Here is a 27097-nt window from a genome sequence, read left to right on the forward strand (position 1 = left end):
AAACTAAACATTCTCTTTGTGTTCTTTTATACACTTTAATGGTTTCAACCACAAACGTGCTCACATTGCTAATCTGACTTCATTTTTTGACTCTAAAGGCTTATTTTTAATAGCCCATCTAGCATCCCTACCAGTGTTCTGTCAGACTTAAAATATTAAAGCTGAACATCCCTTCCTAGTTAACTCTCTTCTATTTTATTGAAATCTCAGTGTATTGAGTCAAATTCATTTATTCAGTTGACTCAGGCCATAAAATTGGGAGCTATTCTTCTCTTCCACATCTCCTTCACGTCCCATGTCTTATCAGTCTCTAACTTCTGTAGATCTTACTTTAACTGTCTTTCTTATTCATTCCCTTGATCTGATGTCATTTGCTGCTGTCCTTTTTTAAAGGAATTTGTTACCTGTCATCACCTCTGTTCCTTTGGCTTCCTAAGGGGTTTTTAGGTAGCCTGTCTCAGTCATCCTGATCCATCTTCTACAAGTCAACAAGAGAGATTTTGCTGAGGCTAATCTGATCATGTCTACTTAATATTTATTTCTGTCTCCTGATTGTTTTCTTAGTCTGGCTTTGTCCCACTCCTCTAGCCTCATCTCTCACCACTTCCAGCATTTTAACCCATTGTAAAACCATATGGAAGCCTTTTTTTTGTCCACAATGGCACCTCTAGGTACTGCATATGCTATTTCCTTTGACTGGACTACTCTTCGATTCTTCATCTGCCTGTTGCATTCTGACTCATTTTCAAGACTTTCAGAGTCACTTCTCTTTGGAAACCTTTTCCTGTGCTAAGTTGCATTTCTTTCGGAGTTTTCTTCTGTTTTTCCATGACACCCTATGTTGTTGTTTAGTCACTCAGTCGTGTCCGACTCTTTGGCAATTCCATGGACTGTAGCTGACCAGGCTCCCCTCTCCATGGGACTTCCTAGGTAAGAATATTGGAGTGGGTTGCCATTTCCTTTTCTGGGAGGTCTTCCTGGCCAAGGAATCGAACCCATGTCTCCTGCATTGGCAGGCAGATTCTTGACCACTGAGCCACCAGGGAAGCCCATAAAACCCTATACATGCATGCATTATGGCACTTACCACACTGTGAGTTATAATTATTTACTTGTTATACTTGTCTTTCTCCCCTCACTTGTCAGAGAGTCCTTTAAAAATAAGGACTATGTTTTGTTCAATCCTTATCCACAGTCACTGACACAAAGTATTTGCTTAGTACATGTAGGTTAATTTGAAAAAGCAAAGCTGGAAGATAGCTGGTATGCACAGCTTTATACTGTTTATAAATGCCACCTATTTATACTCCAAAAGGGGCTTAAGTGACATGATGTGAAAGAGGTAGGGTTAATGATTTTCCTAGGAAGCTGCTCTCATAGCCACGTGGGTCTTCCCCTCTTCTGATTGTTCTAGAGAGCTTTGTGATTACTTGCACAAATTGTGGAGAGCATGATTTGAGAATCAAAAGACCCAGTTTTGCCATTATTTTTCTTAGCTCCTTGATAAAGTCATTCAGCATTTCTGGTTTACTCTTTGTCATCTGTAAACAGAGAACTTTGGATTAAATCAGTTATTTTCAAGCTTATAAAAACTATGGAATAATTTCCTAAGTTTAAAGTCTCCTGAGTAAGACCACCAGATGAAAGCAAGAGCTATCTGGTTGACCACTAAGGGTCGTCTGCTTGACATCCATCCTCTGCAGTGGCCCCTGAAAGGGCTTTGTGAATCGGAGTGTACAAATTATTTGAACAATAAATCTCTTAAATTCTATTTAAGTGCTCATATCCAATTATCATTATTACTTAGTTAGCAATTTTTTTTTTTGTCATGAGTTACACCTTCTCCCTAATGAAAAGGATATATCGCCCGGAGGGCTGATAGTCAGCTGATGCGTGGGTGTTCAGTCACTGTCGTGACTCTTTGGGACCCAGTGGACTGTAACCCACTAGGCTCCTCTGTCCATGGAATTCTCCAAGCAAGAATACTACAGTGGGTTGCTGGGCCAATTCCAAGCTGATCATTAAATATTTGTGCAGTCACTCTGGTTTCTAGTGGGTGCTGCTATGTATGGAGGTAGGAAAGGAAAAATTACAAATTGGCACTTTTTTCTTTTCTCTTTCCTCCTTTTTTCTTTTTAATAAACTTTTATTGGATATGGCCTAATTTTTTTTCTTTCTTTCATTTTTCCCTTTATTCAAAGTTATTTATTTGTTCCTATTTATTATAATCTTCAGAAATTGAAATCATGTCTCAATTTCTACATTAGTGATAGCTCAGTTTGTAAAGAATCTGTTGGCAATGCAGGTGACCCTGCTTTGATTTCTGGGTTGGGAAGATCAGCTGGAGAAGGGATAGGCTATTCACTCCAGTATTCTTGGGCTTCCCTTGTGACTCAGCTGGTAAAGGATCCACTTGCAATGCGGGAGACATGGGTTTGATCTCTGGGTTGGGAAGATTGCCTGGAGAAGGGAAAGGCTACCCACTTCAGTATTCTGGCCTAGAGAATTCCATGGGCTGTATAGTCCCTGGGGTCCCAAAGAGTTGGACAGGACTGAGCGACTTTCACTTTCACACTTTATAAATTAGTACACTTCAAGTGCTGTTCTTTTTTATTTAGACTTTGATCCCTTTGTTCAGTTCAGTTGCTGTCGTGTCCGACTCTTTGCGATCCCATGGACTGCAGCATGCCAGGCCTCCCTGTCAGTCACCAATGCCCAGAGTTTACTCAAACTCATGTCCATTGAGTCGATGATGCCATTCAGCCATATCATCCTCTGTCGTCCCCTTTTCCTCCAAACTTCAATCTTTCCCAGCATCAGGGACTTTTCCAATCAGTCAGTTCTTTGCAACACATGGCCAAAGTATTGGAGTTTCAGCTTCAACATCAGTCCTTCCAATGAACACCCAGGACTGATCTCCTTTAGGATGGACTGGTTGGATCTCCTTACTGTCCAAGGGACTCTCAAGAGTCTTCTCCAACACCACAGTTCAAAAGCATCAATTCTTTGGTGCTCAGCTTTCTTTATAGTCCAACTCTCACATCCATACATGACTTCTGGAAAAACCATAGCTTTTTCTAGATGGACCTTTGCTAGCAAAGTGATGTCTCTGCTTTTTAATATGCTGTCTAGGTTGGTCATAGCTTTTCTTCCAAGGAGCAAGCATCTTTTAATTTCATGGCTGCAGTCACCATCTGCAGTGATTTTGGAGCCCAAGAAAATAAAGTCTCTCACTGTTTCCCCATCTATTTGCCATGAAGTGATGGGACCAGATGCCATAATCTTTGTTTTCTGAATGTTGAGCTTTAAGCCAACTTCTTCACTCTCCTCTTTCACTTTCATCAAGAGGCTCTTTAGTTCTTCTTCACTTTCTGCCATAAGGGTTGTGTCATCTGCATATCTGAGGTTATTGATATTTCTCCCAGCAATCTTGATTCCAGCTTGTGCTTCATCCAGTCCAGCATTTCTCATGATGTACTCTGCATACAAGTTAAATAAACAGGGTGACAATATATAGCCTTGACGTACTCCTTTCCCTATTGGGAACCAGGCTGTTGTTCCATGTCCAGTTCTAACTGTTGCTTCCTGACCTGCATATAGGTTTCTCAAGAGGCAGGTCAGGTGGTCTGGTATTCCCATCTCTTTTAGAATTTTCCACAGTTTATTGTGATCCACACAGTCAAAGGCTTTGGCATAGTCAATGAAGCAGAAATACATGTTTTCTGGAACTCTCTTCCTTTTTCCATGATCCAGGGGATGTTGGCAATTTGATCTCTGGTTCCTCTGCCTTTTCTAAAACCAGCTTGAACATCCAGAAGTTCACAGTTCACGTACTGTTGAAGCCTGGCTTGGAGAGTTTTGAGCATTACTTTGCTAGCGTGTGAGATGAGTGCAGTTTTGTGGTAGTTTGAGCATTCTTTGGCATTGCCTTTCTTTGGGATTGGAATGAAAACTGACCTTTTCCAGTCCTGTGGCCACTGCTGAATTTTCTAGATTTTCTGGCATATTGAGTATAGCACTTTAACAACATCATTTCCTTTGTTCCTTAAAGTAAAATAAATCTGTGCTTCAACAATTAGCTTGAATAATAGAAGGTGAAATAATATTATTATTAATCACTTTGTTAACATTTTTCTGCTATTCAATCCCTAAGATATGTATATATGAAATAATTGATTTTTCAAACTCAGGTGACTTATGATAATATAGACAACAATGAATAAGGTAAAAATTCATGATAATTTATCCAAATTTATAAATTATATTGTCAGAAAATGCTATCATAGAAAATTATGTGGTGCTTTTTCGTACATTTCAGAAGTAATATTTATAGTTTCCATTTTTTCCATTGTTTATAGACTATATAGATTTAAAAATAGTTCAAGTTGTCAGAGTGCTCAGTCTGTATTAAAGCCGAAGGGCGGTCATAATATTTTTAACATTGTTTTATAACAATCATAACAAATGCTGTTAGAATAAAAATATATGTTCGACCGTAATTATTGGAGAATGTGGATTCTACTATAACCACATCTGGGTCAAATGGAATAATTTGGTAATCATCTTTTGATACTTAAGTTGAAATTTAACTCAAAAAGGACTAAAATTTAAGATTTGCCTTGTTTTCTATGTTGTTTTTTGGTGGGACTTGACTTAGTTCATCATAATTTTTGGAAAACATTTTGTTTTGAAAATTAGCACTGATACAGTTTGTTCTGCTGAGTTCTTGAATTTACTTATTTTTGTGCAGCTCATCAGTGGTATCCAGTTGCCTCCCAGTTATCAAAACAAAGCTGATACCTTAGTGATTGTAGAAATTTTTGGGGTTCCAAATGATCAAATGAAGCAGCAGAGTCGTGTAATTAAAAAAAATGGTGAGCTCCTAATATATTTTATTGATCGGTCTATTAGACTTCATGTTGGAAAGCTTAAAAATTATGTATTGATAGTGTTTTGATACATATTTATTTTTCATAAGGGCTTTTGCATGATGTTCAAGATGATGAAAGTATTATATCAGCAAAAAATTTAATAATTACTTAATGTTGGTTAGATATAGTTTTAATTACAGATACAAAAATGTATCTGACCTGAAGAAGTAGTATTTTTTCCATTTGTACTTCCTCTTTATGTTTTCTTATTTGACTGGTTAAGAGAGATATTTTGACTGCCTCAAATCTAGCTGCTATCTTCTGTGTAAAATAAAGAGCTTAAGATTTCTCTGATATAGTGTGTTGCACAGTTTTACTTAACAGCTTGAATTATTTTAGATCAAAAGTCTGTGGCTTCTGACTCAATATGCCATAGAAACCTACTCATAACAGTATTTAGATTCATAATTCAGTCATTTTTGCCAGAAGGGAAATGTAGGAATGAAAGAAGTGACTTTGGTGAGATTTTCAGTGTGCCAGCATCTCATGACAGTTTACATAATACAGTACTAACACTGTTATTTATTCTCTGAAGTTGAAATCATTAAGGACATTAGAAAAGTATAGATTCTTGGGGCTGACTGTTAGATAGTCAGAATCACTCAGGAAGAGAACTTGCAACTGATCCTTTGAGAGCAGAACCTTCTTTGAGTGAATATTCTCAAAGTATAGTGGACTTCATTTCAGAGTCTGGAAATCTGCTCCAGGTTGAATGGCATGGACAGAGAAGCAGGTGCAGTTTGAGCTATCTTTTTCTTCTTTGGTGATAATTCCCTCAAAATCCAATGTTTGCCTCCTCCCAAACCCCAAATATTCCTCCACCTCAGCCTCTAGGAACAAAGGAGAGAAAAAAGTTTTGGAAAGTTTTATTACCTCATCCTGTGTTATCATCGGGAAGGGATACTAGTAGTAACTCACTGCCTTATTTGGCTTCTGTTAGAGTTGAAATGGCAATGTCAAGAAATGGTAACTGCTAATATCAGGAAGCTTCTAGTAACCTATCCTTTGTTCTCTCCATCCCCCTTACTTGAGTCTTCATGACTAAATGCACAGAACATTAATTTATTCCATGCACCCCTTACGTAATACTGTGATTTTAGCTCCCATTAGAAATTTGATTGCATCCCTGGTTTCATGGGAATATACCTACAAAAATTCAGTTTGGTTCACCAGACATTATTGAGCCTATCATGTTAAAAGCCTGATTCTAAGTATCAAAAAACTTAAAACCTCTATTGACTACATTCTTATGTATGCCCCAACTAATTTTATTATAGATAGTTTATAGTTCAGTGTGGAATATGAGATGTAAGTGAAATTGTTATGAAAGAGTCATTAGTGCCTTAAAGAAAGTACAAAGAATTGTATGGAAGGGGCAAATTTGAAGATGGTTCTTGGCAAATGAGTAGAATTTTTTTTAATAGAGATTGAAGATAAGGGAATTTTCTTTCTTTCTTTTTTCTCCATTTTTGGCCACACTTTGAGACTTGTGGGATCTTAGTTCTCTGACCAGGGATAGAACCCAGGTGATAGAGAACATGCTGAATCCTAACCACTGTTCCTCTAGGGAATTCCCTAGGATAAGGGAATTTAAGGCAAAAGTAATATGTGTGCTAAAACATGGAGAAAACAAAATTCAAACATGTTAGCAGAAAGTACAAAAGTTCAAGTACAGTATACTTAAGAAAGATTAGTTGTGAGATAAAATGAGAGATTTACTTTGGAGATGGCTATGGAAAATCATGAAAGCCATGACACAGTAATAGAAACTTTCTTTTCTGTATAAAATGAATAAAACTAAAACTTTTAAACAGGGATATAAAGCACTAAGAACTGAGTGTTCACAGAGATCGTTTCTACAGAGTAGAGAGGAAGAAGTGTGAGAGAGAAAGATGAGAAATACAGGAGAGTCAGGATGTGGTTTCACAGCGACACGATGCAGAAATCAAGTCTTAAAGAAGGGCTGCACCGTCAGAAAAGGAACGGAGGATGCACGTGAGGAAGACCGGCAGGACTGAAAGTGTCGATAGCGGACGAGAAGGGTGCTGAGATCGCCTAGCTGCTAGGGTGATGGTAGTGCATTGAAAGACAGGAGCGTCTGGGAGGAAAACAATCACGTTTGCGTACAATAAGGAAGTGAGTTTTTAGAAACACTTAATCATTTGGTTGCATCAGGTGTTAGCTGCAGCATGGAGTATCTTCATTTCGTCATGTGGGATCTTTCCTTGTGGTGCTGGACTCTCTAGTTGTGGCGCAGGCTCTGGGATGTACAGGCTTCAGTAGCTGCAGCACTTGGTCTTTCTAGGTGTGGTGGGTAGGCCTTGTTGCTCCAAAGCACGTGGGATCTTAGTTCCCTGAACAGGGATTGAACCTGGGTCTCCTGTATTGCAAGGTGGATTCTTAACCACTGGACCACCGGGGAAGTCCCGTGATTTTTAACTATATTTGTAACTATCAAATTATTATTATTATTTTTTACTTTGACAACTAAAAGGACTTTCACATATATCTATGTATGATTTTATGTGTATATGAAAGAGTATGGTCAAGCAGGGTTAGAAGACAGAGAATAAGTCAGTATAAGAATTTTGTGCAGATATTTTGTAGTGTCTATAGAGATTTCACTCTTAAACCTGTTTCCTGTACTTCACTGAATTATTTCTCTACTAGGGCAAGGTAAGGTGGTCATTATTTCAATGTGAGTCAATTCGTTTAATATTTTCACTAGCATTGACTGCATTCTGAATTCCTACCTAGTAAACATGCACTTGTGACCAAAGATATACCATAAAAAGCATAGATAAGGTATAATAAGTCACAGATGCTTCAATATGTGCTGAAACGTGACACAAAGGGCAAATCTTTTGAGGTATAATGTGTAGCATTGCCTTTGTACATGAAAAACAATGCATTATTTTTCCCTGAACTTTTTTTTATTAAGTAAGAGCATTTATTTGATCTGGATGAGAATTTCTTGGTTCCATTCAATTATGCTTAATTTTTATCTGATTTGGGTCACATTGTAATGCAATTTGGATTTCTTGTTTGGCAGGAGAGTATTTGGGATGATCTGTTTCGCTAGGGACATAGATTACTCATCAATTTTGGATTTGAAAATAAGCATTTAATCAAAAGAAGGATCAAGAGCTGACTTTAGAGCAAACATTAGTGAACTCTCAGTCCAACCACTGTCTGTAGTTCTTCCCATAATATGTCCTGATCTAGTCTCCTGTTATATAACTTCCTGTTGTTATATAACTTCCTGTTGAACACCAACAGTCATATTATACAACAGTTACACGTTTCTGCTGTGAAATCAGACACCATTTGTTTGATTTCCTGCCCCACTACTTAATGGCTATTTCTTGAAGGCTATTTCATACACACACAAAAATGGCTATTTTTTGAAGATTATGAAACATCTTTGTGACTCAGTTTCCCATCTGTAAGTGTTGACAGAGATAACCCTGGTGTGGGGATAAGTGAGATTATCTCCTTAAAGTTTTTAGAATATTGCCCAGCACTTGTAAACACCTAATAAGTATTATTATTGCCATTATTATTTCTTTCTCATTGGATGCATAAAGATTTAAGTCCTCTAAACCATTAGCTTTCATTATTACTATTAAAGTGTTAAAAATAAGAATTTTAGAGAACAGATATTAAGCATTTTCCCCTAGGAACAGTCTTTGATTTTTTTTTTTTATTCTATCTCTTCCTTTATATTTCAGCTTTTAATCCAAGATGGAATGAAACATTCACATTTGTTATTCAGGTGCCAGAATTAGCATTGATTCGTTTTGTTGCTGAAAATCAAGGTTTAATAGCTGGAAATGAATTTCTTGGACAATATACTTTACCAGTTCTATGCATGAACAGAGGTAATATTCTGAAAAGTAAGATGACTGTGCTAATATTTATGTGTAACTTGAGTTTAACAAAGAGACTCTTTGATATACCAAATAGCTGTCTTCATTACAGATATGTAAAGAAAAAAAATTTATATATACATATATATATATTGATATAGTTCTTCCTAGTGGAATTATAGAAGTATGTTCTGATACATAAGGTGGGATTGGGGACTGGGAATGCCAGGAAGACTAATTAGACAAACTTGACTTATATGAAAATTTCTCTGCATGGATTATAGCTCTTTTGTTTCAGTTAAGAGTAGGCATGACTGCCATGAAGGAATGAAGGATGGGAACCATTCAGAAGGGAGAAGCAGTGACTCTTTTTTTCCACCTGAGAACAGACAGGGAGCCCAAGATTCTTATCTTGACTCTTTTCAGAGCTGCCTTGCAGTCACCTCTCTGGGGTGATTTACAGTGTGCTCCCAATTTTATCCTTATATTTACTTCTCTAGTACCATCTGAGATGTACCTAGAAAACGGCCTTTCTGAAGCAGAAGGCCGTGATGGTGATGGCTAATTTTGGAGATGCATCATTTTCGGGGCAGGGCAGGGGGGAAGTATGAGGTGTTGTGGTACTTAATATGAAGTTGGAGTAGAAACTTCAAATATTTTAGTTTGGAGGAAAATGAATATACATGATGGAATATAGTTGCGTAGTCCTAGTTTTTATATGTACTTTATATTTCTTGCTGGGAAAGATTGAAGGCAAAAGGAGAAGGGGGAAGCAGAGGATGAGATGGTTAGATAGCATCACCGACTCAATAGACATGGATTTCTGGCACAACAACAGACAGCACAAGACTTGACATGAGACAGTCAATTTATATCTACCCCAAGTTTGAGATTCAGTAGAACACAGTGTATTTTTACAGTTAACACTGTAGCAGTGGAAAATATTTTGGGCATCCCTATAGCCCAACTCATGGACATGAATTTGAGCAAACTCCAGGAGATAGTGGTAGACAGAGGAGTCTGGCATGCTGTATAGTCCATGGGGTTGCAAAGAGTCAGACGACTGAGCAACAAACAACAAAGTATGTTATTTCTCAGGAGCCCTATTGGGGCCCCTGCTGATGAATGTATTTTTATTGTGTTAATCAGATGTGATTCCTTTTGCAGGTTACCGTCGTGTTCCTCTGTTTTCCAAAATGGGTGAGAGTCTTGAGCCCGCTTCCCTTTTTATTTATGTTTGGTACATCAGATAGCCACTCATGGTACTTGACATATCATTAGCTTACACATTGCAATAAAACAGTCTAGAATGAATGTCTAGATATTTTTTCTCTTTTTAAATTTATTTATTTATTATTATTTTATTATTTTTTAATGTAAAGAAAAATAATTATTTTGAAGTACTGAGCAAATTCACTTTTAAATATGCAAACTAGAGCAATGGAAACAAAACAAAAGCTTCAGTGGGTCCCGACTCAGCGTGACATCCTTGTCAGCCAATTTCTCTTCCCCCCCTGTTTCTGAGGCTGCTCTTTCAACTTGCTTGTATCATGTTTAATTAGTAGAATTTACAAGTTTCTAAAATATGTCTGAGTGAATAAGATATGTTGGCAAATATTTGGAGGTATAAAAGAAATGTGAAATCTAAGAGTGTTTTAACTTCTAGACACCCACTAGTGCATATTGTAGTGGGAAGGAATTGGATTCCAGGTGCTTAGTGCCCTTTTACATCCCGGAGAGTAATTAGCCCTTACACTGTCAGACTACTTCTTAAATGTTGTGCACTGGATTGGGTACCCTGTAATTACATAGACGTTTTTATGAGTGCATATGATTTTGATTTGCGTTCAAACTGCCTTCCAGACTCTGTATCTCTAAAAGTGATCTACTACAGTGGCTTACATGCTCAGATCTCGGAATGAATTTGCACTGTGTCTGAATCTGCTTCCCTGGTGGCTCAGCTGGTAAAGAATCTGCCTGCAATGTGGGAGACCTGGGTATGATCCCTGGGTTGGGAAGATCCCCTGGAGAAGGGAAAGGCTACCCACTCCAGTATTCTGGCCTGGAGAATTCCATGGACCATATAGTCCATGGGGTCTCAAAGAGTCAGATGCAACTGAGTGACTTTCACTTCCCTTCTGAATCTGCACTAAGTGTACATTGAAGTTAGTCTCTTGGTCAGATTTGAAAATTGCTGTGCTATTTCATATACTGGGCTTCTCACCATCAGCAAGGTTTTGCTTTACTAAATGTCATATGTAGAAGAATATGGTTCAGTATTAACTGTTTTTCAAAAAACCAAGCATACTAATACTGATTCTACCATATTGTTGCATGGCAGTGAGGTGAAATCACCCAGTTGCCCTTTTGACAACAAAAAGAGCCATTATAAGTATTTCTTGAAATTAAATCTGACTTTATAATTAAAACAACAAAAATGACTCTTTGTTTATGATTGTTAATGCATTATCACTTGATAGCCAGAAAAATACACTAAAAGTCATCTACCATGTTTTCCTACTATCATGGTTTAGCCTCAGAACTAAATATTTAAAATAAACATGCCACTGGGAATTGAAATACCCAGCCTATAAAAAGTTGGGTATCCCAGATTGCTCAGTGTATAATCATCCAGATCCTCCTTCATGGGCTGTCAGGAGTTAAGACCAAGAGACAGTCTTCCCAGTGGGCTTCCCCAGTGGCACGGTGCCTGCAGTGCAGAGGACTCCAGAGATGCAGGTTTGATCCTTGGGTTGGGAAGATCCTTTAGAGTAGGAAAGCACTGGTAAAAACTCATAGACTGAGGAGCCTGGCAGGCTATGGCTTATGGACTCACACAGGAGTTGGGCATAATGAGCACATAAGCACAGTCTTCCCAGGGGGGAAATGAACAGCCAATTCTCACAGGAATGCTTCTCTTTTGCCAGATTACAAAAGGATTTTATATTTGTTTATAATGCTTTTATTTTATGAAAAAACCAATTTCAAATCTCCCTGAAAACTAAGCCGGATACAAAGTCTTAGTGAAGGAGGCCTGGTGGTTCTGTGTGCAGAAACATGGCTACTGTCCTTTGGCATTCCAGCTTCAGGAAGAGCCCTTAAAAAGGCCTCACGTGTGCATGTTTTAGTGACCTGAGCACAGAAATAGACTCTGGCATTTACTCTCAGATACCCTTCAGCTACCAGAGCACCCCATCTCTTCAGCAGGTCATTCTTTAGTAAGGAAATTACTTCCACAAATTCTCCATCTCCTGACTGTGGCTTAGGCCTTACATTTTCATTATCATCTGCACTGAGAGTTATGGTAGAGATGTGTGGGGTGCAACTAATTTGACAAACCCAGATCCATACGTATGGCTGAAGAACATGCAGCATTACCCTTATAAAAGCTGGTTTTCTTCCTCGAGCTCCCGAAGAGCAGCTGCTTCTGGGCTTTCGCTGTCATCCATCGGACTGGGGGGAATTCATGGCAGTAGCCTCCCACTGGTGGTTGGAACTGCTTCACTAGAATGATGCGTTCCTAGCAAAGGGTTCTTTGAGGCTCTGGGGTAACTGCCACCCCCATCACCCGACTATCCTCTTTGCTTTGCTGTTTCACAACTTCTTGTGTGACCAGTAGGATCCCTGTAAGTTGTTTTTTCAAGCATGATCCATTCCAGAAGGATCTTATTTAAATCATTTACTGTTCAACCTAATAGCAAGTGGCCTGTTCCACCCATTAATGCAAGGCTTTCACCTTCTCTAAACTCCTAAAGCCTTTTGAAGATTTGGAATTCCATGAAAGTTTAAAGGCTTTTATCGGTGAATATTGTAAGAGTTCCTTAATTCTTGAAGCAGAAAGAACTTATTTCTCATTTACACCGAAAAGATTTAAAATAAGGAAGAAAAAAGGATCTTTCCTTTTCTCACTTTCCTTCAGGTACCACTCAAACTCAGCTCACTCTTTGAAGACAAAATCTTTCTTTAATATCCCACACTACTTTAGAAATGCAATTTTGAAAGGAAACATTAGATTGTTATTTCCCTTCCAGTAATCTTGGAATGTCTTTAGGCATGTCTGTTTTCATTTTATGTGCATTATTTATCATTTACATCACCCTTTAAATTAAACTGGTACCATTATTATTACTATTATTATTTTCTCACAAGAGCTTTTACCAGATACTACCCATAGAAACTCCACTGCCAGAGATGTTCTCATATTAGAGAAGATTGGGAATGGTGTGAAAAGCCAGCTTTGACTTATTTCTAAGCCTAATTCACTTGTAGAAAAATAATTGTGTTGGTGAGGGAAAAGAAACAGAAGAAACAGCTAAAATGAACCTCTAGGCTGTGCTAACGGAAGATCTTTTAGCTTTTAAACTCTAGTTTAAATGTCACTTCCTCAGGGTGGCCAACCATGACCTCCTAGATTAGGTTACATTCCTTGCTTTATGTCTCCATGCAACTGAGGAAAGTGACAGCTAGGAAGTGACTTTGCACTGTCAGGGAGGCCTTGGTGTTGCTGGGAGCTAGCCTGACACTCACAGTCAGGCTACGGTGTTCTTTTGCCAGACGTGAACGATTTCACATCAATACCCAACAGGGCCACTGTGTGACCACAATGGATAAGGAGAAAAACGGGACCAGTCTGTAAGTCTGCAACCCTGGTGGGGCACCTGACAGAAGCATGAATATTGTCCAAACACCAAAGTGCCAAACACTCCTGGGGAAACGTGAATGACTCTTGGATTCTTCACCTGCTTCCTTGGACCTTCTCTCAAATCACCTAACACAAGCCTGAATCCAACAGTACGTCCTTTGCTGAGACACTCCATGGCTCTTCATTTGTGTATCTCCCTCATTGAGATGAGGAGTCAACCCACCGTGTGTGTTTCTGGTGGTCTTTGGCTGGAGGTCATTAACACAAACCTGGACTCTTCCTTTTGTTACTCTCATGACCTTCTAGTGATCAATGACAGGAAAGTTTTGTTATGTCATTAACTTTGACCTTTATTTTTCCCCCCCTTGCTTCTGGTTGTTTAGAACTTCAAATAGAAAACATGCAGATCACAGTCTAGACTTACCTTGACTTTTGTTTGGGAGATGGTGGCCACTGGAGGCCACTGATGGTGGGTGCTCTTAAGTTGCCCTATTTTTGAAAGAAGTGTAGAAGAACTGCATAGAGCTGTAAAAAGGAGGTCTTTATGTAAATTTTGGTTAGGGAGGAGTATATGGTGTCCTGAGATGCAGACATGAGAATCCCAGATTCCACTTGAAAAATTTATGCAAATTTCAGGGGTTATTTGGGAGCCACAAAGGCAGGAACCTCATGCTGTGGATTAGGATCGGGAAAATGGAATCGCTTACTTTTAGTGAAGCCCTTCTGGGCTTGACCAATAAACATTTTATTGAGAGACTATATGAATTAGATTCTATTTTCAGGAGTTATTGAAATTCCTTGTTTTTTGCTAGTCTCTAAACATTTGCTGAATTACATTTCTTTCAAGGTAACAACCCTCTGGAAATATTTGTACCAACAAAGCTTTCTTGTGATGCATTCTGGATTCTTAGGCCATAAAGTTTGAGTCCCCTGTAGTATTTGGAGGTAAGTTATTTTTACCAGCCACTAGAAATTTCCACTTAAACATCAAAGAGGTAGATTAAAGTGGAATTTGAGCTTATGAGAGGTTGGTCTTCTTTGAGTCTTGCATTCTTATGCATCACCTTAGCACATGGTAGTGGCGGGGATGGTGGTGGGAGCTGATGTTAAATTCCTTACAAACCTACACATTCGCAGGAACCCATGCTCTCTGTCTACTTTCCATTCCATTTGTATACAATTTAACCTTTAAAAAATTATTTATTTATTTGACTGTGCCAGGTCTTGGTTGCAGCACGTGGGGGCTAGTTGTTTTATGTTTCTGGTTTTTTGACCTAGAGGCACGTGGGACCTTACCTCCCCAACCAGGGATCAAATCCACACCCCCTGCATTGGACGGCGAAGTCTTAACCACTGTCCCTAAAGTTCTTTTTCTGATGACATGAGGAAAACTTCTTGTATTTCCCCCCTCTTATTGTTTTAATATTATTTTCAGATAGTTTGAGCTGGATTTATAGTTTGAGCTGGATTTATACCTTTTTTTTTGTTACTCCATCCTTTGGTCTATTTCTGTAGTTCATATAAGGATAACAGTGTTTCCTGGACCTGAGTGTCATGTTTACTTTTCCTATCCCTTCGCTCTGGCCTAGGCGTTTGTTTTTCTTTCTACTCTCAAAGTTCTGTCTAGAGGGAGATGAAGTCAGTGAGTTTCATGTTTGTTCCACATCCCTTGTTCACATGAGTCTTGACCATCTTGATCCTCTGGAGTAGGTTGTGTTGTTATTATTTAGTTGCAAGTCATGTCTGACTCTTCTGTGACTCCATAGATTATAGCCCGCCAGGCTCCTCTGTCCATGGAATTCTACAGGCAAGGATGCTGGAGTGGGTTGCCATTTCCTTCTCCAGGGGATCTTCCTGACCCAGGGATCAAACCCTCATCTCCTGCACTGGCAGGCGATTCTTTACCACTGAGCCACCCAGGAAATGGTTAGTCTCACCTAAACTGTTCCTTTCAGACCAATATCTGCTCCAGAGCAAGTCTTGATCTGTAACCATCCTGTCTGATTTCCCTTCAGTAAGTCCTGTTTGCTTCATTTTCCCTTACAGTACCAGTTCTAGAGATTTTCCAAATAGGTTCCCCTAGGCCCTCTTGCCAATAATTATTTCCTTTTGAAAGTCACATAATAATTCTTGGAATCCTTTATACCTGTCTTCCTGGGTTTCCCTCTCAAATATGACCAGATTTGCTTATCACTTAATTACTCTGTCTCAGTTTTTGAGAGATGGTTTCCCAGTTGTTCTTACAAAATGCTGCTGCTTTATGAGAAATCTTTTTAAAGTTTTTCTAATTTTAACTCTCTCTAGGATGTCATGATAGCTGCTCTCCAAGGCCTTTCCTCTTTTTATCTGGTTGACTTTTTTTTTGAACCAGTAACAATTGAAATATATTGCCGTTTTTGATTACTTTTTCAAGAGAAACTGGATTTGAATCTGTCACCTTTTTCACTTTGTAGTTCTCTCTCCTGGCTCTTAGCATCTCATTTCCCCTTCATATCTGCCCGGTTTATGTTTTTAAGACCCCAGTATTTCTTTCAAGGAAATATCATTCTCATTACTACTCTGTTTGATGCCTTCTATTTTATTTTCCTTTTTCTACTACCTTTGTTCTGATGGTAAGAAATTCCAGTTCCTTCTTGATTCCTGGGGTAAATCAGAATTTCAGAGCCAGAGGCTAACGGGCACAGACTTTTAAATTGCTTTTTCAGTTTTGGGGCATTTAATAATCTCAGTCAGTTATTTTTTGACCTCAGCCTAGAAAGAGGGCATATTCTCTTTATGAAAAGAATACCCATTTTTTAAATTTAAATATTAATAAAATCCACTTCCTTTCTGGCAATTGGAGGCATGGTTGAAATATCTGAACTCTAATAATTAGAGTTTCTTTAATTATCAAATGCAGTACCTCCTTGAGACTAGTGTTATTTCTTTGACTGAAGACTGTGGACATGACACACAAATTCAGGTTTGGCCCCATCTCTTCCACAGCTGTTATCCTAAAGTCACTTCAAAATAATACACATACGCACACACACACACACACACACACACAAGAACACAGTTTGGGGAAGTTGATACAGTAGGAAACATATCTGTCTCTAAGAGCTAAGAATTTTAAGCTCTAACTTTACTAGAGCTTGTAGCACACTTTAAATTCAGCTAATGTTCAAATTTCTGGCCTAGTTATTTTGAGATATGGCTGAGAAATCCATTAAAGAAAGCAGCCGATGTTCTTTTATCACCTAATGCTTAAAAAGCTTAAGAAAATTTTAAAAGGGTTATCTTTCTCTTATAGTCTGTTTTGTTCTAAAGACTAAATCTTACATGGTCTGTACTCATTAATGCCTAAAGGTTTAATGCTACATCCCTTTAATGATAAAAACCAGTCATTTGGTGCAATCTAAGCCATTACAAACTACCAAGGTTAATAAATCCACATAGCCCGTGCTTACCAAAGCCTAAAGTCCAAGCAGTGTCTCTTGGTCTACTGAAACTTGTGTTGATGCTGTGTTTACTCCAACATTAAAAACATTTTTTTTAATTTAATTTTGGCTGTGTTGGGTCTTCATTCTTGTGTTGGCTTTTCTCTAGTTTCAGCGAGCAGGGGCTACAATTCATTATAGGGCATGGGCTTCTCATTGCAGTGGCTTCTCTTGTTGCCAAGCACAGGCTCTAGGGCTCATGGGTTTCAGTGGTTTCAGCATGCGAGTTTTAGTAGTTGTGGCTCCTGGGCTCTAAAGCACAGGCTCAGCAGTTGTGGTACATGGGCTTAGTTGATCTGCAGCATGTGGGATCTTTCCAGAGCAAGGATCAAACCATGTCTCCTGCATTGGCTGGTGGATTCTCCATCATTGAGCCAACAGGGAAGCCCTCCAATATTTTTTTGAAGAAAAAGTGTTAGGTTTAATATGTTTATCTAAATTGTATTGAGAACATTCTGGATCCTGTGCTAAGAAATAAAGTATATCTTAATTTGTGACATTTGTGTTAACAATATGAGGGTTAAGGTTGCTGGGCAGTTTAGTCACTAGAATTTCTCTCATGTATTAAATCTTCACTTTGGGCCTAGATAATATGTCAGTCATGGTAGCTCTTCAATAATCCATTTCTTTTTGGGAATCAAGTCCTGACCTTGAGCTGTGTTTGCTAGAAATGAGTCTGTTACCATAACCGCTTAATTGTTTGATATCAGTAGCCATGTCATATCTGTGACCCTCAGTTTCTTTTAGCCCGCTCGTTTTGAGATGTCTTAGTTTTCTGTGGAAGTTTCTCAGGGATTTTGAAGATGAGAATGCAGGGGTTGGGGTTCATGGGATGGGCAGTTGTCCAGTGCTTCCAGTCCCTCACATCCAGGTAACTTAAAAATCCGCCCCTCCCCCAGTGTGTATGTAAACATTACATTCAAGAATTCATTTGACTGGAAATGAATTTACACTATGAGACATTTGAATATTATTAGTTTCTAAAACTATAATAATCTCTCCCTTCCCCATCTCATTGGGTTTCCCTGATAGCTCAGTTGGTAAAGAATCCACCTGCAATGCAGGAGACCCCAGTTCAATTCCTGGGTCAGGAAAATTCACTAGAGAAGGGATAGGCTACCCACGACAGTATTCTTGGGCTTCCCTTTTGGATCAGCTGGTAAAGAATCCTCCTGCAATGTGTGAGACCTGGGTGTGATCCCTGGTTGGAAAGATGCCCTAGAGAAAGAAAAGGCTACCCACTGCAGTATTCTGGCCCAGAGAATTCCATGGACTGTATAGCCCATGAGATCACAAAGAGTTGGACACGACTGAGCGGCTTTCACTTCCCCATCTCATTAGACTTCTTGTAAAAGGCAAATAAAATACAGATATAAAAAGGCTAAAAGAGCTGTAAAACATGATATGAATGAGAGTTAAGACTAGGAACCTTGTTTTTCTCATTCACTGGTGTCTTGTTTTTCTCGTTCACTGGTGTGTCATTCAGTCATTATTCAGGCATTTAATTTATAAAGACTTACTAAGCATCTACTACATGCCAGGTTTTTGTAGGGGCTAGAACAGCAAAACAAATGAAGACTCAATGTTAGATTCATTTGTTAGAGCTGCCATGAAAAATTACACCAACTTGGTGACTTAAACAACAGAAATGTTTTTGTCTCACACTTCTGGGAGATACAAGCCTGAAATTAAGGGGCTGGCAGTGTTGGTTCCTTCTGACAATCTGTTCCACACATCTCTCCTAGCTCAGGTAGTTTGTTGGTATTCCTTGGCTTATACATGCATCACTTTAACCTCTACTTCATGTTTTCATATGGCGTTCTCTCTGGTTGCAGGTCAATGTCCAGATTTCCTCCTTTTATAAGGACACTGGTCTTATTGGATTACAGGCCCACTCTACTCTAGGATGACCTCTTCTTAGCTAGTTACATCTGCAGTGACCCCATTTCCAAATAAAGTTGCATTTTGAGGTTACTGGTGGTTACTGTGCTTTGTTGTGCTCAGTTGTGTCCAACTCTTCCGTGACCCCATGGACTGTAACCCTACAGGGTCCTCTGTCCATGGAATTTCCCAGGCAAGAATACTGGAGTGGTTGCCATTTCCTTCTCCAAGAGATCTTTCCAAACCAGGGATCGAACCCACATTTCCTGCATTGGCAGGCAGGTTCTATATCACTGAGCTACCTGGGAAGCCCTTCTGGTTGTTAGGACTTATCAATTTTGAGGGGACATAATTCAGTCCATAAAACTTACGTAGTGAAAGTGAAAGTGAAGTTGCTCAGTCATGTCCAACTCTTTGTGACCCCATAGACTGTAGCGTACCAGGCTCCTCTGTCCATGGGATTTTCCAGGCAATAGTGCTGGAGTGGATTGCCATTTCCTTCTCCAGGGGATCTTCCCAACCCAGGGCTCGAACTTGGGTCTTCTGCATTGTAGACAGATGCTTTACCGTCTGAGCCACCAGGGAAGTCCAAAACTTACATAACATCTGTCTAAATATAAAAGTTATAAATAAAGCCAAGAAGTCATTAAGTGCAACATGTCTTGTTCTCCTCTATAAACACCTGAAAAGACAGCTTTTAATGGAGAATTCTTGGATGTCTTAGAGATCTGTGTTGGATTATGGTGACCTGAAAAGGACTGGGTCCTCTCCTAGAACTGGCTCTCCTTCTGTATGTCCTGTTTCGCCTACGGGCTCCCTCCTGTACTGTCAGCGGCCTCATGCACATTTGTGGACGCTCCAGCTGGTACATTTAAGCTGCATCCATATACACTGTAAGCAGCTTGCCCTTGGCCACCACTGGAGCCTAGGCATTCCTCGCCCTGATGTGGTGTCTGACTTCAGGCGAATGGATCCTTAGAAGGCCTGCAGAGGCTGTTTGGGCAGGGAATTCTGGAGTCATGTGTACCTAGAATTTGGTCTAGAATGAGGCTTGTGGGTATAGGTGAGTCATAGACCTCACCATAGGTATATGGTGAGGGCAACTGAGCAAGGATTCTTCTTGCCTGGGTCTATAGCTGTACTGTCAGTGACAACACTTCTTGAGAGTCTTGTGTTTTAGTGAAAGGATACAAAACATGAATAATAAAAAAAATAAATAAGTAAATTGTATAGAATGTTCAAAGGTTATAAGGATATAAGAAAAAAAGTAGAGCCAAGTGGGAAGGATCTGGTGTGTATTTGAGGACAGAGCAGGTTTCAGTATGACACAGACAGGTCGAGATGGAAACATATGACCAAAACTTGAAAGAGGTGAGAGAACAGGTAGGTGGATACATGGGACAAAAACACATTTTGGAGGAAAGGAGCTGCGTGAAAGATTCCAGGGAAGAAGCATATGCCTAGAACACTCAGGGAATGGAAAGGAGGCCAGTGTTTCTTGAGTGTGTTGAGCATAGGAGGATGTAATGGGAGTTAAAATCAGAGAGATGACCAATGGGAGGCCAGATCACATTGGGCTTTTAGGCTATTTTGAAGGTTTGTGCTTTTACTCTGAGATTAGAAGGCTCTGCAAGGTTTTGAGCCAGAAGAACAATAGGATGACTCCAGTTGCTGAGTTGAGAATACACTGTAAGGACTTCTCTGTAGCTCAAACAGTAGAGAATCTTCTTGCAACACAGGAGACCTGAGTTTGATTCTTGGGTTGGGAAGATCTTCTGGATAAGGAAATGGCAACCCACACCAGTATTCTTGCCTGGAGAATCCCAAGGACAGAGGATCCTGGCAGGATACAGTCCTTGGGGTCACAAAGAGTCTGACATGACTGAGCGACTGAAACTATTACTATTACTATAAGGGCTGCTGCTGCTAAGTCACTTCAGTCGTGTCCAACCCACCAGGCTCCCCCATCCCTGGGATTCTCCAGGCAAGAACACTGGAATGGGTTGCCATTTCCTTCTCCAATGCATGAAAGTGAAAAGTGAAAGTGAAGTCACTCAGTCAGGTCTGACTCTTAGCGACCCCATGGACTGCAGCCTACCGGGCTCCTCTGTCCATAGGATTTTCCAGGCAAGAGTACTGGAGTGGGGTGCCATTGCCTTCTCCCAACTGTAAGGGCAGGCGGGGTAAACACAGAAACTAAGACTATTTAGAAGAAGGCAATTGTAGTAATTTGGGCCAAAGTTGATAGGATTGCCTTGAACAGGAGAGGAAACAGATGGAGAGGGGTAAGTGGTTGGATCTGGGAAAAGTTGACTATACTTTGTGTGTCCATCCCTCCTATTCATCTTGTTGTGATTCCTTCTTCTTATCTCCAATTGTAGAAATTTTCTACTAGTCTTCAGATTATTCTTATTTATAGTTGCTCTGTTGTTGTTCAGTAGCTAAGTTGTATCCGACATGGACTGCAGCACTCTGAGGCTCCTCTGTCCTCCACTATTGCCCAGAGTTTGTGCAAATTCATGTCCATTGAGTGGCTGTCTTTAGAAATAGCTGAGTTGCTTTGTAATTGGTTGTTATTTTGGTGTGCTTATGGAAGGAGGCGAATTCAGAGTCTTCCTACTCCATCATCCTGGCCATTCTTTGGGCTGGAGTTGTAAAACTGGGGAATACATAAGAGATAAGTGTTCAATTCCTGGGTTGGAAAGATTCTGGGTTGGAAAGACCCTGGAGGAGGATGTGGCAACCCACTCCAGTATTCTTGCCTGGAGAATCCTATGGACAGAGGAGGCTGGTGGGCTACAGTTCATGGGTCACAGAGTCAGACATGACTGAAGCAACTTAGCACGTATGTAGCATATGATATTTAAAGCCATCAAAATGGGATGAGACCAGTAGGGAGTGGAAGTTGATGGAGAAGAGGACCAAGGACTGGGCCCTAGACACTTCAACATTGGAGACTGTGGAGATGCTCCTGCACGGAAGACTGAGAAGGAGGGACCAGTGTTATAGAAGGAAAGCACAAGGGGGTGTTGTATTCTGGAAGTCAAAGGAAGAGCTTTGAGAAAGAAGGTTATTGACTGTGTATTTCAATGCTGCTGATAGGTAAGTTTGGATCAGGGCTAAATAGCTAAATCCCAAGGAAACTAAATAGCTAAATCCAAAGGAATCAGTTTGGAAACTGACCTTTGGATTTAGCTTTGTGGAGGTCAGTAGGTATCGTGACAAAAGCAGTTTTGTTGAAGTGTTTGGGACAAACATCTCCTTGGAATGATATGAGAGAAAATGAGAAGAGAAAATCTGGAGGCAGAGATTAGAGACAACCATTTTGAAAAGTTCTGCTGCAGAAAAGAGCCAGTCAATTAGATGAATATTTGGAAAGAAGACAGAAGTGCTGAGATATTTTTTAGAATAGTTGTTCCATCATGTAACCATGTATGTTGAAGAGACTTGTCTAGAAGAGAATAAAGAAATGATGCTTTTGCATAGAGGAGAATTCCAGTACTGTTTTTGAGTAGGTAAGACGTTGTTGTTGTTCAGTCCCTCAGTCATGTCTGACTCTTTGCGACCCCATGGACTGCATCATGCCAGGCTTCCCTGTCCTTCATCATCTCCCAGCATGCTCAGACTCATGTCCATTGAGTTGGTGATGCCATTCAACCATCTTGTGCTCTGTCGTCCCCTTCTCCTCCTGCCTTCTATCTTTCCCAGCATCAGAGTCTTTCTCAACGAGTTGACTCTTTGCATCAGGTGGCCAAAGTATTGGAGCTTCAGCTTCAGCATCGGTCTTCCGATGAATATTCAGAGTTGATTCCTTTAGGACTGACTGATTGGATCTCCTTGCAGTCCAAGGGACTCTCAAGAGTCTTTTCCAAATCCACAGTTCAAAACCATCAGTTCGACTGAGCTGGATAATCCCTCTTATAATATTTCTTTTTCTAAATGTTATTTAGAAACTTCAAGTGAGAAAAACAGCTCTTTGGAGGATGAAACGTCACATGTATAAAATACACCTTTTAGGATCATTTTTTTTTCTGGCCTATTTGAAATGCAAAGCCTCACTGAAAATCAATTTTGACAGAATTTCAATGTATCAGTCAATCTGTTGTGTGATTTTTATGTGTGGTGTTCTGTTATTGTTTTAAATAATTTTGGTTCTTCTCAGTTTCCAAAGATACATTTTATTGTGCTAAGAAATACAAAGCAATTTGTCTTGCCAGATGAGCTTCAGGAGTTATGTTTGTCTAAGGAATGTTGTCTGTGTTTTAAATGAACATATAATTGTTTACCAAAAGCTTGAGAAATGTACTTCAGTGTTTCAGAGGATCATTTGACTTCTGTGCACTAACAGCTGAGTCGTTTTGTGGTATTTACAGATTCTTCTTAACTGTAAATACAACTTGGGGGGTTATAATAAATGTTGGGGGAGAGTTGTAATAAATGACTGATGTCAATAGGAATTCAAGGAAGGCTGGAGCAAGATAGCGTGGGGTGGGGTGGTTATGGATCTATAAGTGAATAAAATATATACTACTGGGACTAGAGTCTGACAAACATTTTTTGCCCTGAAGACCGTCTTCCTTTGAAAAGGAAATTCCTGGGGGGAAAATGTACCAGATGATGAGGACCAACCAGGAGACAAACCAGTAATTCTGTGCTATGGAAGAAAACATGCTGGCTGTCCTTTTGTTAAGGATGTAATTACACTTGTTTTTTTTTTTTTTTTATTGTATATTAGATGACCTTACTGCAGTTTTTACCTGTTATAAATAAAGAGACCTTGATGTTTTAAAAAAAACAAAAATCAGTTCTTTGGTGCTCAGCCTTCTTTATAGTCTAACTCTCACATCCATACATGACTACTGGAAAAACCATAGCTTTGATTAGATGGATTTTTGTTGGCAAAGTGATGTCTTTGCTTTTTAATATACTGTCTAGGTTTTTCATAGCTTTTCTTCCAAGGAGCCAGCGCCTTTTAATTTCATGGCTGCAGTCACTGTCCACAGTGTTTTTGGAGCCCAAGTAAACAAAGCCTTTCACTGTTTTCATTGTTTCCCCATCTCTATGCCATGAAGTGATGGGACAAGATGCCATGATCTTTGTATTTTGAATGTTGAGTTTTAGGCCAGCTTTTTCACTCTCCTCTTCTGCCTTTGTCAAGAGGCTCTTTGGTTCCTTTTCACTTTCTGCCATTAAGATGGTGTCATCTGCATATCTGAGGTTATTGATATTTCTCCCTGCAGACTTGATTCCAGCTTGTGATTCATCCAGCCCAGCATTTCACATGATGTACTCTGCATATAAGTTAAATAAGCAGGGTGACAATATACAGCCTTGACATATTCCTCCCCAATTTGGAACCAATGTGTTGTTCCAGGTTTGGTCCTCACTGTTGCTTCTTGACCTGCATACAAGTTTCTCAGGAGGCAGATAAGGTAGTCTGTTATTCCCATGTCTTTAAGAATTTTATACAGTTTGTTGTGATCCACACAGTCAAGGGCTTTCGCACAGTCAATGAAACAGAAGTAGATGTTTTTCTGGAATTCCCTTGCTTTTTCTATGATCCAAAAGCTTCCCAGGTGGCACAATTGGTAAAGAACCACTTGCCAATGCATGAGCTAAGAGGGCCTGGAGTCAAATGTACAAGCTGAGGGATTGGTTTTGGGTAGGAGCTGGGGTGGTTTTTCTATGATAATAAGTAGAAAGGTGGAATGTAGACTGTGCTGAGTGGGTAGACGTGCTCGTGGACTGATTCCAATTTCTAAGTGAAGTAGGAAACACAGTCATCAACTGAGAGTGAGGATTACGGTAGAGGGTTCTGGGGTTTCATCAGAGAGAAGGATATGGAATCACTCTATTAGAAAAGGACAGGGAATCGACCTGAAACACCCAGTCACCGCCCAGAGGATTATGGATGATTTGACTCACATGATCATGTGTTCAGAGCAAGACCATATCAGCCCACACTAGGCACACATGTATTTTCAATGAATAAATGTACAGTCTTTTACAAGTTTATACCAATGACTGTATAAAAAAGAACTTAAGTTGCTTTTTTAATATACACACAGGAGAACGCTGAGTAAAGCAAGGGTTTTAATAATTTAATTGGCAGGAATTTTTTAAAGCAATTTAATTCTCTTAAAAAATATTATAAAGTGCCTTGATTTGTACCTACTTTGCAGGGTGGAAATCTGCAGGATTTTGAAAAAGTTAATTTATGGCTGCACTGGGTCTTGCTGCTGTGTAAGGGCTTTCTCTATCTGTGGTAAGCGGGAGTACTTTCTGGTGGTGGTGCGTGGGCTTCTTGTTGCGATGGCTCCTCTCGTTGTGGGGCACAGCTCTAGGGCTCCCAGGCTCCATAGTAAGGCACTAGGGCGTAGTTGCCCTGTGGCGTGTGGTATATTCATTCCTTGACCAGGGATCGAACCTGTGTCCCCTGCACTGCAATGTAGATTCTTAACCACTGAATCACCGGGGAAGTCCCTCCAGGATTGTCTACTCAGGTCACGATGGGTATGAAAGTAGGTTCAGAAGTAAGAAAACTTTTTGTTGTACAGAAAAGATGTTTTGATCAGAGGGGAGGGTTTCAGAGTTTGAGATCTTTGAATTAAGGTATACCACAGTTTAAAATGTGATAATGCCTCTGATTGGGTGATATCCAGTGGTGATGAGTATTGAAGACGGTGAAAAACTACAAAAATTCTTCCAAAAATTGGATTTAAGAATTTTAGGCATTTATGCTTGGTTTTTCTGTTAGAAAATAACTATAGTATTCTGCCAGAGCTTACTAATGCCTTCAATACATATAAAATTATAAGTGGATGTGTAGGTATATATACTTAATCCAAATTTTAAAAACTTGTTTCAGATATACTTAGGTCTTGAAGTGATAAGATTTATTTGCTTTGGTTTTTTTTGAAAACTACATTAAAAGTATTGCTTTTAACTATAGGCACATAATTATAAAGTGCACACATGTTTGATTTAAAAGATACACTAAAATATCCTTTTATTATTTTACATATTGAATTTACACAATCAATTGGAGAAATGGTTCTAAGAAAACAGTGAAATACACAGAGAATAAATAACTAAAAACATTGATTCTGATTTCTTTTCTCTGTGTCCTTAATTTACCACACTACCTTTGATTAAAAAAATGTCCTGATCTTGTGATAGAGAGGCCCAAAAGTGAAAAAAATATGAGTAGTTAATGAATCTGTATGTTCAAAGGAATGCTCAAATTATACTGTTACCTAGTGGATACCATTTTTCTTCATTGAGTGTGACACTGCAGAGTTGGATGTTAATTGCTCCTACAAACGTGGTTTTGCTCTTTACAATAAGCATTAAGACATGTCCTTGGAGCTCTGTGACTTCATCATATACTACCTGAAAAGGGAGAGAATTTTGAAAATATAAATTAGATATGCTTAAATGCATCTTTTAAAAAATATTTCTTTTAACAAAATAATTGCATCTCATATTTGTACCTTGGAATGGACAGGTTAATGTTGTTAGAATCTTTCATTTCTAACTCTTAATTCTGAAGAGCTAAAGGTTCTGCTAACATGAAGGAGTTTAATGACAAAGTATTTCTTAAGAAGCTTAAAATTTACTCTGATTCCATTAATAATTGTCTATCCCAAATTTAATAAGGTTGCAAATCATTCTCTAGGAAGAAATTTAAATACTTACCACCTTTTAACTGTCCTTGAATTTATGTGCAGCATGGAGCCTTGAACACTATTTTTCTTTGTTGAAGGCTAATGAGGAAATCAGACCAATCTCCATGATTTCCTTGTGTTAATGTAGTCCAACAATATTTCCTTCTCCATGTGAAGCAGTCATACTATGGTTACTTTAATTTAAAATTGTTTAATATTTAGTTATGAAAATATATGCTCATTAAGTAAAATATGGGGATGAAACAGAAATGAATATAAAAGAACATTTTTATATTTCTACCATTAGGAGATAATTATAGTTAACATTTTGCTGTGCTTTTTGTTTTCTATATATAATCAATTTTTAGATTCTGAGCTATGATTATGTTGTGTGTACAGTTTTGTGTCTTTCTTCTTTTCATTTACTAGTCATGGAACTATTTTTAAGGAGAGAGAGCTATTCAACTGCGATTTATAATATCCAAGAAGTAAGTTACAGGCATTATCACTGTGTTCCTGCAGTGGTAAAGAAACTTTAAAAACTGCAGGATCAAGAAGTTAGTTATACATCATAAAAGGAGGAGATTGCTGTGTATAAACCCAAAGTGGTTGCCAAGGAAACTCCTTA

At 39.1% G+C, this 27097-nt stretch overlaps 2 protein-coding genes and 1 pseudogene across 9 annotated transcripts in view; 1 reads left to right on the forward strand and 2 right to left on the reverse strand.

Moving 5' to 3' along the window:
* The window catches only part of PLCZ1 (phospholipase C zeta 1), a 48533-nt gene extending 38419 nt beyond the window's left edge, over positions 1-10114 (forward strand). Inside the window, exons 11-13 of the mRNA XM_086404342.1 lie at positions 4751-4874; positions 8663-8812; positions 9968-10114. Coding sequence (XP_086260468.1) covers positions 4751-4874; positions 8663-8812; positions 9968-10053 — 360 coding nt within the window. The 3' untranslated portion in view covers positions 10054-10114. The remainder of the gene's footprint in view (positions 1-4750; positions 4875-8662; positions 8813-9967) is intronic.
* Positions 10115-10246: 132 nt separating this feature from the next.
* On the reverse strand, positions 10247-15476 carry LOC147372612 (ADP-sugar pyrophosphatase pseudogene; annotated as a pseudogene).
* A 10304-nt stretch (positions 15477-25780) lies between these two features.
* Positions 25781-27097, reverse strand: part of PIK3C2G (phosphatidylinositol-4-phosphate 3-kinase catalytic subunit type 2 gamma) — a 651449-nt gene continuing 650132 nt past the window's right edge. For all 8 annotated transcript variants that reach the window (XM_086401881.1, XM_086401878.1, XM_086401882.1 and 5 more), the window contains one exon: positions 25781-26194. In XM_086401881.1, coding sequence (XP_086258007.1) covers positions 26042-26194 — 153 coding nt within the window. In that variant the 3' untranslated portion in view covers positions 25781-26041. The remainder of the gene's footprint in view (positions 26195-27097) is intronic.

The sequence above is a fragment of the Bos grunniens genome, chromosome 5, assembly GCF_055505025.1.
Source record: "Bos grunniens cultivar Pamir isolate PY7600 chromosome 5, Bosgru_T2T1.0, whole genome shotgun sequence".
NCBI lineage: Eukaryota > Metazoa > Chordata > Mammalia > Artiodactyla > Bovidae > Bos > Bos grunniens.